The sequence below is a fragment of the Salvelinus sp. IW2-2015 genome, linkage group LG4q.2 (genome assembly GCF_002910315.2).
Source record: "Salvelinus sp. IW2-2015 linkage group LG4q.2, ASM291031v2, whole genome shotgun sequence".
Lineage (NCBI taxonomy): Eukaryota > Metazoa > Chordata > Actinopteri > Salmoniformes > Salmonidae > Salvelinus > Salvelinus sp. IW2-2015.
Window position 1 is genome coordinate 10,892,628 of NC_036843.1, and position 10,983 is coordinate 10,903,610.

A 10,983-nucleotide genomic window follows, 5' to 3' on the forward strand; every position below is an offset into this window, starting at 1 on the left:
AAAGCCGATCATATAATCTCATGGCCATTTAAACGCGGTATTGACAACAAAATGGTTCAACAGCATATAGTTGTCTTCGTAGAGATAGATAGAGAACTCCTCTTTTGTATGTGCTATTACAGCGTCTGGGACAACATTGGCAGTGCCATTGATGCTACAACCTATAGGAATCCCCACACATTTGAGTACTTTGACTACTGTAAAATGGCGGAAGCATGGTGGAAGCTCTCAATGGCGCTGCCCATGCTAGAATGGAATTCGGACCACTAGAGGCCTCTATCATTCTCTATGGTTGTCCTCTATCCTTATGACCGCATCCACGCCAACAGGCGGTGCTAGACAATCCAGAAACATCTCAGAATGAACGAACAAGCTCGTTAAGTATCGTCTTGACAGTGCAAGAGCTCTTCGTTTTTTGAATGAGTTATCCATTGCCAGTGCCTGCGCACATGAGGATTCCGCTAAGGTGCTGAAAGGACAGCTCCTCGGAATCAATAGAGCCGACGACAGGTACAGTATGTCTCAGTAGGCCGGTAGCTCTTGCTTGGAAGGGAAAGGTGTTGTTGAATATTTTGTAGCCTACATTCATGTTACCTCGATTGTTCAGGTAACGGAACAAAACTAAGCTGCAATTTGTGTTTTCCATCTCTATAAATAACCATGGACCTTGTAGCCTATTCAAGGGTTCTATAAGCACATAGGGAAAATAACTCGCAAACTCCTTGCACATTATTTTAATGTGCCTTGGTTCAGTACAGTAGGCTACTGTACTGAACCACCGATTCTGCCAAACACTGAAAAAATATCACAGTATCTCCCATGTATAGACGGTAACCTTGTGATTTCAGGTCAGATTCATTAAGGAATTCTAACCATTCACAGTGACAACGGCAAGTAATCTTGGTCTTTTTTCTATATGAAGCATCAGTCACAATATCACTCAGGTCAGACAGCAGGCTATCCCCTTCGTTATCTTTGATTTCATTGGTCAAAATATAACCCCACAATAGGCTACAGGGGATGGGTGCCACAATTGTGAACTGGGTTTCTGTTGTTTTTCTATAGAGAACAAGATCTTGTTGGTGGTATCATCTGTTTGTAGAGATTTGCAGATCCAGATGAGATAATTTAGGAGTGCCAGCTGTTAATTTCGGCAAGATGTGGTCCCGTGTGGCTCAGTTGGTAGAGCATGGCGCTTGCAACGCCAGGGTTGTGGGTTCATTCCCCACGGGGGGACCAGGATGAATATGTATGAACTTTCCAATTTGTAAGTCGCTCTGGATAAGAGCGTCTGCTAAATGACTTAAATGTAAATGTAAGATGCCTATGTAATTCTGTTTAATCCAAATCCTACCCTTTAATCTTATTTGTGTCATTGACCCTCCATAATAATCGATGTCATAGGCTACATATATAAGCTATTTTTATGCATAGAGCTCCCTACAAAGGCAAAGTACAGTAACTATGTAAACAATGTAACTGCAAAATCTGATTTAAGTATTTTTCTTTCTAGACAGAAAGCAATTTCTGGAACTTCATAATATAATTTGATTGGCTGACTGACTTGTTCTTGTGTCAAGAAACTAAATACCACATTAAATCAGATAATATACCTCATTTCAACAGATCAAATATGTTTTTTTACAAAATGTGTACTTACTGCACTTTGCTTATAGGCCTATACGCAGAGGAGCTGTCCTTTTCAGCACCACTGTCGCCTTGTGCACACCTACCCAGTTACACAATACTGTAGTCATGTTATAAGCAGCCTAACGCTCGTTTCCATTTTATCACAGGAATGATAATCAGGATGTTTAAATTAAGACTCCTCAACGCTGTCGCCCCAGCATACTTTTTCTCAGCCACAGCGGTAACCTTCATTTTTCACTTCTGCTTTTTCATCCCAACGATTTTTCAAAGCCCGGGCATCTCACTGAGAGCATCAACTGTGATTCACACCGCCGTTTTCCTATACCTGATGCTGAACGCTTTAGGTAACTATGTCATGACTATAAAGTACCCCGCTGAGAGCGCAAATGAGACTGTGATTCCTGCATGTTCGGCAGATTGCTCAGATAAAATAGATGCCCACTACCTCCTCAACGGTCGCCACTTCTGCAAACTCTGTAAGAAAGTCATACTCAGGAGGGACCACCACTGTTTTTTTACTGGAAACTGCATTGGCAACAAAAACATGCGATACTTCATCATGTTCTGCATATACACGTCATGCACTTGTTTGTACTCCTTGGTTCTTGGTGTGGCCTTTCTAACTGTGGAATACAACATCTCCTTTGAGAACCCATTGACTTTCCTCACCCTTCTGCCCCTATCCACTGGTTACTTCTTCCTAGGTGAGTTTCACATATAGCCCTTTAAAGTTTATGCAAGGATATTGAGTTTCTGAACTTACCAAGCGCTCTTCTTTCTCCTCCATTCCCCTCCCTATCAGGAGTTATCTCAGGTCTGCAGTTCTTCCTGGTGCTGATGCTATATGTGTGGCTGGGCATCGGCTTGGTGTGTGCAGGGTTCTGCTGTCAGCAGGTGCTGCTGGTAGCGCGGGGGCAGACCTACTGCCAGATGAAGCGTGGCCAGCTGGTGGAGAGCTGCAGCTCATGGAAGGACAACCTGAGTGATGTGTTTGGCTCCCACTGGGCAGTGGGGCTTTTCCTGCCAGTACAGACAGTGGAGGCCTTTTCAGGAGAGGTCACTGCCCACCACCATAAACATGACTGAGGTTTACCAGGGTAGAGAGAACCTGGACATCATTCACATGAACTACCCCCAGTGGTTCACATAAAGAAGATCTCAATTGCATACTCCTCACGTCCTCGCTCTTCGTCTCCTTCTCAAAACCCATTGGATGAGCCAGAGGTCCAGCCCCTCTGACCTTCTCCTCCAATTGGTTTTGAGAAGGAGACAAAGAGAGAGGACGCGAGGAGTATGCAATTGAGATTTTCCCATTGACTCATCATCATGCTTCCTTGTTGGGCTTGTCAGGATAGTTTAAAATGTACATCAAATGAGGGAAGCCCAGAACAAACATAATGTGGTCCATGATAGATAGATATGCCCACACATACCTGTTCTGACCTATTCATCTTAACTCATACACAGAAAACTGTGCTCAGCATATATATATATATATATATATATATATATATATATATATATATATATAACTTATATATAACTTACTGATAATGGCTTTTAATTATATTGGTCTACTATTCACAGAATGTATACATGAATACATTTCTTGAAGGACAGGAACCATAGCAATGTGAGAAGTGTATGGAATGCAGGTGTAAAAACAATCAAAGAAGATGTATAAGTATGTACACTGCATTCGGAAAGTATTCAGACCCCTTGACTTTTTCCACATTTTGTTACGTTACAGCCTTATTCTAAAATGGATTAAATAGCTTTTCCCCCCTCATCAATCTACACACAATACCTCAATGACAAAGCAAAAACAGATTTATTTTGTTGCAAATTTATAAAAAATACAAAATGGAAATATCACATTTACATAAGTATTCAGACCCTTTACTCAGTACTTTGTTGAAGCACCGTTGGCAGCGATTACAGCCTCAAGTCTTCTTGGGTATGACGCTACAAGCTTGGCACACCTGTATTTGGGAAGTTTCTCCCATTCTTCTCTGCAGATCCTCTCAAGCTCTGTCAGATTGGATGGGGAGCATCGCTGCACAGCTCTTTTCAGGTCTATCCAGAGATGTTCGATCAGGTTCAAGTTTTGGGCTGGGCCACTCAAGGACATTCAGAGACTTGTCCCAAAGCCTCTCATGCATTTTCTTGGCTGTGTGCTTAGTGTCGTTGTCCTATTGGAAGGTGAACCTTCGCCCTAGACTGAGGTCCTGAGCGCTGCGGAGCAGGTTTTCATCAAGGATCTCTCTGTACTTTGCTCCGTTCATCTTTGCCTTAATCCTGACTGGTCTCCCAGTCATTGCCGCTGAAAAACATCCCTACAGCATGATGCTGCCACCACCATGCTCCACCGTAGGGATGGTATTGGCCAGGTGATGAGCGGTGTTTAGTTTCCTCCAGATGTGACGCTTGGCATTCAGGCCAAAGAGTTCAACCTTGATTTCATCAGACCAGAGAATCTTGTTTCTCAAGGTCTGAGAGTCTTTAGGTGCCTTTTGGCAAACTCCAAGCGGGCTGTCATGTGCCTTTTATTGAGGAGTGGCTGCTGTCTGGCCACTCTACCATAAAGGCCTGATTGGTGGAGTACTGCAGAGATGGTTGTCCTTCTGAAAGGTTCTTCCATCTCCACAGAGAAACTCTGGAGCTCTGTCAGAGTGACCATCGGGTTCTTGGTCACCTAACTGACCAAGACCCTTATCCCCTGATTGCTCAGTTTGGCCTTGCGGCCAGCTCTAGAAAGGGTCCTGGTGGTTCCAAATGTCTTCCATGTAAGACTTGGAGGCCACTGTGTTCTTGGGAACCTTCAATGCTGCAGGAATGTTTTGGTACCCTTCACCAGATCTGTGCCTCGACACAATCCTGTCTCGGAGCTCTAAGGACAATTCCTTGGACAACATTGCTTGGTTTTTGCTCTGACATGCACTGTCAACTGTGGGACCTTATATAGACAGGTGTGTGCCTTTCCAAATTATGTCCAATCAATTGAATTTACCACAGGTGGACTCCAATCAAGTTGTAGAAACATCACAAGATGATCAATGGAAACAGGATGTACCTGATCTCAATTTCGAGTCTCATAGCAAAGAGTCTGAATACTTATGCAAATAAGTTATTTGTAATGTAATGATTTCTTCGCTGTCCCTCAGCCTCAGTAGTATGCAATAATAATAACTTAACTTAATCTGTTTTTTATTTTTAGTACATTGGCAAATTTTTCTAAAAACCTCTTTTCGCTTTGTCATCATGGGATCTTGTCTGTAGATTGAGGAAAATAATTGTTTTAATCCATTTTAGAATAAGGCTGTAACGTAACAAAATGTGGAAAAAGTGAAGGGGTCTGAATACTTTCCGAATGCACCGTGTGTAGTTATTTTGGACTACATGATATCAATTATAATTCATGTAGTGGCTACACTTAAATAACTAAGTGCATGCTTACCTTTCCTGTGCCGATTTTGTGGCAATATGTTGCTAGATAGCATTTAACACAAAATGCTGTGACAGAACATTTAAAATAAGGTATCCTGAGATTTAGAGTCTTTAGCTGATATGCACAGGTAGGATACTCCAAACATTTAGATATTAAGGAAAAAACAGTAGCATAAATGACTGTATTGGGGCAGATGTTGGGACCTACACAGAATGGGGGGAAGATGTTGTTATTGTCATCATCAACAAACTGATTTTATTTTGTAGATTTCCCAGTTTTAACTTTCACCAAGGGCTACTGTCACTAACAATATGTAACTCCACTGGAGGGAAAACTCACTATAATGGCTGTATAGCACAATTTGCCAGGCTTACAATGGTATCAGGAGGATTCTATTGCACAACAACGTTTGAACTAGAACACCAATTTAAATACTTTTTGTTGTTGATAAGTTCTCTGAAAATAGGGGAAATGTGTTAGCAGTTTGTAGATACACATTCAGACAGTGCTTTACAAGGAGAAACTAAAATCTACAGCAGAGGAAAACAGGGTAAGAATTGAGGTTCCTGATCTTTATGTCCAAACTATTATGTCCATTGTTGTCATATGGCCTGTACCTACAAATGACCCCAAAGATGATGAACCGTACAGTATGGATTTGTTCATGGTGGGATCCTACAATAAGACTGTACACTTGTTCCAAATTTGTTGAGCAAGAGATGGTGCCTTCAGAAAGTATTCATACCCCTTAACTTATTCCAAATTTGTTGTTAAAGCCTGCATTTAAAATCGATTAAATTGATTTGTTTTCTCACCCATCTACACACTATACCCCATGATAACAAAGTAAAAACATGTTTAGAAAATTTGGCAAATTTATTGATGATGAAATACAGAAATATCTCATTTCCATAAGTATTCACACCTCTGAGTCAATACATGTTATAATCACCTTTGCCGTGATTACAGCTGTGAGTCTTTCTGGGGAAGTCTCCAAGAGCTTTGCATACCTAGATTGTACAATATTTGCCCATTATTATTTTCTAAGTTCTTCAAACTCTGTCAAATTGGTTGTTGATCATTGATAGAAAATCATTTAAGTCTTGCCATAGATTTTTGAAGCCAATTTAAGTAAAAATGAACTATTGATTTTAGGTTATTGTCCTGCTGAAAAGTGAATTAATCTCCCAGTGTCTAGTGGAAGGCAGACTAAACCAGGTTCCCTCTAGAACTTTGCCTGTGCTTAGCGCCATTCTGTTTCTTTTTTATCCTGAAGAACTCCCCAGTCCTTACAAGCATACCCATAACATGATGCACCCACCACTATGCTTGAAAATATGGAGAGTGGTACTCAGTAATGTGTTGTATTGGATTTGCCCCAAACATAAGTTTCTATTCAGGACAATTTTTTTTTTTTGCAGCAGCAGCATTTTTTGCAGTATTACTTTAGTGCCTTGTTGTAAACACAATGCATGTTCTTTTCACTCTTAGTGTAGTATTGTGGAGTAACTACAATGTTGTTGATCCATCCTCTGTTTTCTCCTATCACAGCCATTGTACATTTGTAATGACTGGATGTATTGATACACAATCCAAAGTGTAATTAATATGCTCAAAGGAATATTCAATGTCTGCTTTAAAAAAAAACATCTACCAATAGGTGCCCTTCTTTGCGAGGCATTTGAAAACCTCCCTGGTCTTTTTGGTTGAATCGGTTTAAAATTCACTGCTCGACTGAGGGACTTTACAAATAATTGTATGTGTACAGAGATGAGGTAGTCATCATTTATTTTTAATGTTAAACACTATTATTGCACACAGAGTGATTCCATGCAACTTACAGTATAGTGACTTAAGCAAATATTCACTTCTGAACTTATTTAGGCTTGGGTTGAATACTTGACTCTAGACATTTCAGCTTTTCATTTTCTATTAAAATTGTAGAATAAATATATAATTCCACTTTGACATTATGTGGTATTGTGTGTAGGCCTGTGACAAAACAATCTGAATTGTAGAAATGTTAAATTCAGGTTGTAACACAACAAAATATGGAAAAAGTCAAGGGGTGTGAATACTTTCTGAAGGCACTGTATAACATTTTACAGCCCATCTTTAACTGTTATGAATATTCTTGTATTAGATTCCATCTGGAGCAAAGAAATTATCTTACGGAAAAACAAACTGCTTTGTAGAACTATTTAGTCTATTCCTGTTATATTACCAATAAAACTGTTCAATATGGCAGTGGTCTTTTCTGGCTCAGATGGAGTCAGCTCAAAAACACCAACAACAGAGTGTAAAATCATTTCAAAACCACTGTTTATTAAGCAACCATGTCAATGCAAACAATATTTATTTAAAAAAGTACAAAAAAGTGCACTTCAGTAAATGATGGTTAAAACAACATGTCTTTGTGCTATTCTCCAAAGCTAGAATTGTCCTGTACTTTACTTTGTACTGATGATCGCAGTATTTTGCCATACCAATTTCGATAACATATCAATACCTCCAAATCACTAAAAACACACAACACAAAGCTAGTTACTGTATTACTAGAGAGCCAATAGTTTGAAAAGGCTAGCTTACCTAAACCTTTGAGAGCCATTGTAACATTTATAAATTAATTATCAGTACCTACAACAGTTGTAAGTCAAACAGACTTCTATTACCAAATGCTACATTCTAGTAAATAGATGTACAGTCAAGAAAATACTGAGAGCTACTGTAACTAATATTCTAACCACACTGGACAAAACCAGAAGAGCATTAGGCCTACATTTCAGTATTTTGTCATTCCCGGGACATACACATGTATGACTGACATTTGGCAGTACTTTCTCTTGTTAAAGTTGAAGAACAAAGAACATTTTATAGGCACAATCAAATAATTGGCCAAAACACAAAGAAAGAAAAACTAAAATGATGTAACTTGCGTTTAGGAAAAACATTTAAAATACAAAATCTTTGAATAAGTATTCATTCCTAATAGCATTTGAATATATAAATATGATCACTTCCAAGCTATTTTTTACCACTCCCCCTACATGAACGTTCCAGTAAAGTCTTTAAAACAAGAACTGCTTCAGCTGAAGACACTTTAGCACAAAGAGTGGGATTCTAGTAAATTCCAAATGAGCTGACTAGTAATAACTTCAAATATAAAAAGTATTCAACAGTTCTTTCTGTGTTATGTACAATGCAGTATGTGAAGGACTAGTTCAAGTTAGAGAGAGATAACAATCAACACAATGCTACTTTTCATCAGCCATCTGGCTCCTCAGATCTGAATAAAAACATTATCATTAAGAAATGTTTTATTGGCCAGCAACCACTGGGGTTGTTCCTCAACTCAAATATTGAATTAAATATTATGATGTCATATATACACTGCTCAAAAAAATAAAGGGAACACTTAAACAACACAATGTAACTCCAAGTCAATCACAGTTCTGTGAAATCAAACTGTCCACTTAGGAAGCAACACTGATTGACAATAAATTTCACATGCTGTTGTGCAAATGGAATAGACAAAAGGTGGAAATTATAGGCAATTAGCAAGACACCCCCAAAAAAGGAGTGATTCTGCAGGTGGTGACCACAGACAACTTCTCAGTTCCTATGCTTCCTGGCTGATGTTTTGGTCACTTTTGAATGCTGGCGGTGCTCTCACTCTAGTGGTAGCATGAGACGGAGTCTACAACCCACACAAGTGGCTCAGGTAGTGCAGTTCATCCAGGATGGCACATCAATGCGAGCTGTGGCAAAAAGTTTGCTGTGTCTGTCAGCGTAGTGTCCAGAGCATGGAGGCGCTACAGGAGACAGGCCAGTACATCAGGAGACGTGGAGGAGGCCGTAGGAGGGCAACAACCCAGCAGCAGGACCGCTACCTCCGCCTTTGTGCAAGGAGGTGCACTGCCAGAGCCCTGCAAAATGACCTCCAGCAGGCCACAAATGTGCATGTGTCTGCTCAAACGGTCAGAAAAAGACTCCATGAGGGTGGTATGAGGCCCGACGTCCACAGGTGGGGTTGTGCTTACAGCCCAGCACCGTGCAGGACGTTTGGCATTTGCCAGAGAACACCAAGATTGGCAAATTCGCCACTGGCCCCTGTGCTCTTCACAGATGAAAGCAGGTTCACACTGAGCACATGAGCACATGTGACAGACGTGACAGAGTCTGGAGACCGTGGAGAACGTTCTGCTGCCTGCAACATCCTCCAGCATGACCGGTTTGGCGGTGGGTCAGTCATGGTGTGGGGTGGCATTTCTTTGTGGGGCCGCACAGCCCTCCATGTGCTCGCCAGAGGTAGCCTGACTGCCATTAGGTACCGAGATGAGATCCTCAGACCCCTTGTGAGACCATTATGCTGACACATGCACATTTGTGGCCTGTGGAGTTCATTTTCAGGGCTCTGGCAGTGCCCTCCTTGCACAAAGGCGGAGGTAGCGGTCCTGCTGCTGGGTTGTTTCCCTCCTACGGCCTCCTCCACGTCTCCTGATGTACTGCCTGTCTCCTGGTAGCGCCTCCATGCTCTGGACACTACGCTGACAGACACAGCAAACCTTCCTGCCACAGCTCGCATTGATGTGCCATCCTGGATGAGCTGCACTACCTGAGCCACTTGTTGGGTTGTAGACTCCGTCTCATGCTACCACTAGAGTGAAAGCACCGCCAGCATTCAAAAGTGACCAAAACATCAGCCAGGAAGCAAAGGAACTGAGAAGTGTCTGTGGTCACCACCTGCAGAATCACTCCTTTATTGGGGGTGTCTTGCTATTTGCCTATAATTTCCACCTTTTGTCTATTCCATTTGCACAACAGCATGTGAAATTTATTGTCAATCAGTGTTGCTTCGTAAGTGGACAAGTTTGATTTCATAGAAGTGTGATTGACTTGGAGTTACTTGTGTTGTTTAAGTGTCCCTTTATTTTTTTGAGCAGTGTAGGTACAAACCTATACTGAACAAAAATAACACAACAACGTAAATTATAGAACTTAATAGTTACAGTTCATATAAGGAAATCAGTCAATTGAAATTAATTATTTAGGCCCTAATCTATGGATTTCACAATGACTGGAAAACAGATATGCATAAATTGGTCATAGATACCTTAAAAAAAAAATGGTAGGGGCGTGGATCACAAAACCAGTCAGTATCTGGTGTGACACCATTTGCCTCATGCATGGCGACACATCTTCACATAGGAAAAGTTGCATTCAGGCTGTTGATTGTGGCCTGTGGAATGTTGTCCCACTCCTCTTCAATGGCTGTGCGAAGTTGCTGGATATTGGCAGGAACTGGAACACGTTGTCAAACACGTTGATCCAGAGCATCCCAAACATGCTCAATGGGTGACATGTCTGGTGAGTATGCAGGCCAGAACTGGGACATTTTCAGCTTCCAGGAATTGTGGACAGATGCTTGTGACATGGGGCCGTGCATTATCATGCTGAAACAGGTGATGGCGGCGGATAAATGGCACGACAATGGGCCTCAGGACCTCGTCACGTATCTCTGTGCATTCAAATTGCCATCGATAAAATGCAATTGTGTTTGTTGTCCGTAGCTTAAGCCTGTCCATACCATAACCCAACCGCCACCATGGGGCACTCTGTTCACAACGTTGACATCAGCAAAGCGCTCGCCCACACAACACCATACACGTCGTCTGCATTGTGAGGCCGATTGGACGTACTGCCAGATTCTATAAAACAATGTTGGAGGTGGCTTATGGTAGAAATTAACATTACATTCTATGGCAAAAGCTCAGGTAGACATTCTTGCAGTCTGCATGCCAATTGCACACTCCCTCAAAAGACTTGAGACATCTGTGGCAACTGCACATTTTAGAGTGGCCTTATTGTCCCCAGCACATGGTGCA

The 10,983-nt window shown here is 41.3% G+C and overlaps 1 protein-coding gene across 1 annotated transcript; it reads left to right on the forward strand.

Moving 5' to 3' along the window:
* Positions 1–351: 351 nt before the first annotated feature.
* zdhhc22 (zinc finger DHHC-type palmitoyltransferase 22) lies at positions 352–7,342 on the forward strand. Its single transcript, XM_023986253.2, has 3 exons — positions 352–510; positions 1,797–2,354; positions 2,453–7,342. Exons 2-3 carry the CDS (start codon positions 1,799–1,801, stop codon positions 2,734–2,736), a joined length of 840 nt encoding a protein of 279 aa, XP_023842021.1. The 5' UTR covers positions 352–510; positions 1,797–1,798; the 3' UTR covers positions 2,737–7,342.
* Positions 7,343–10,983: the final 3,641 nt, after the last annotated feature.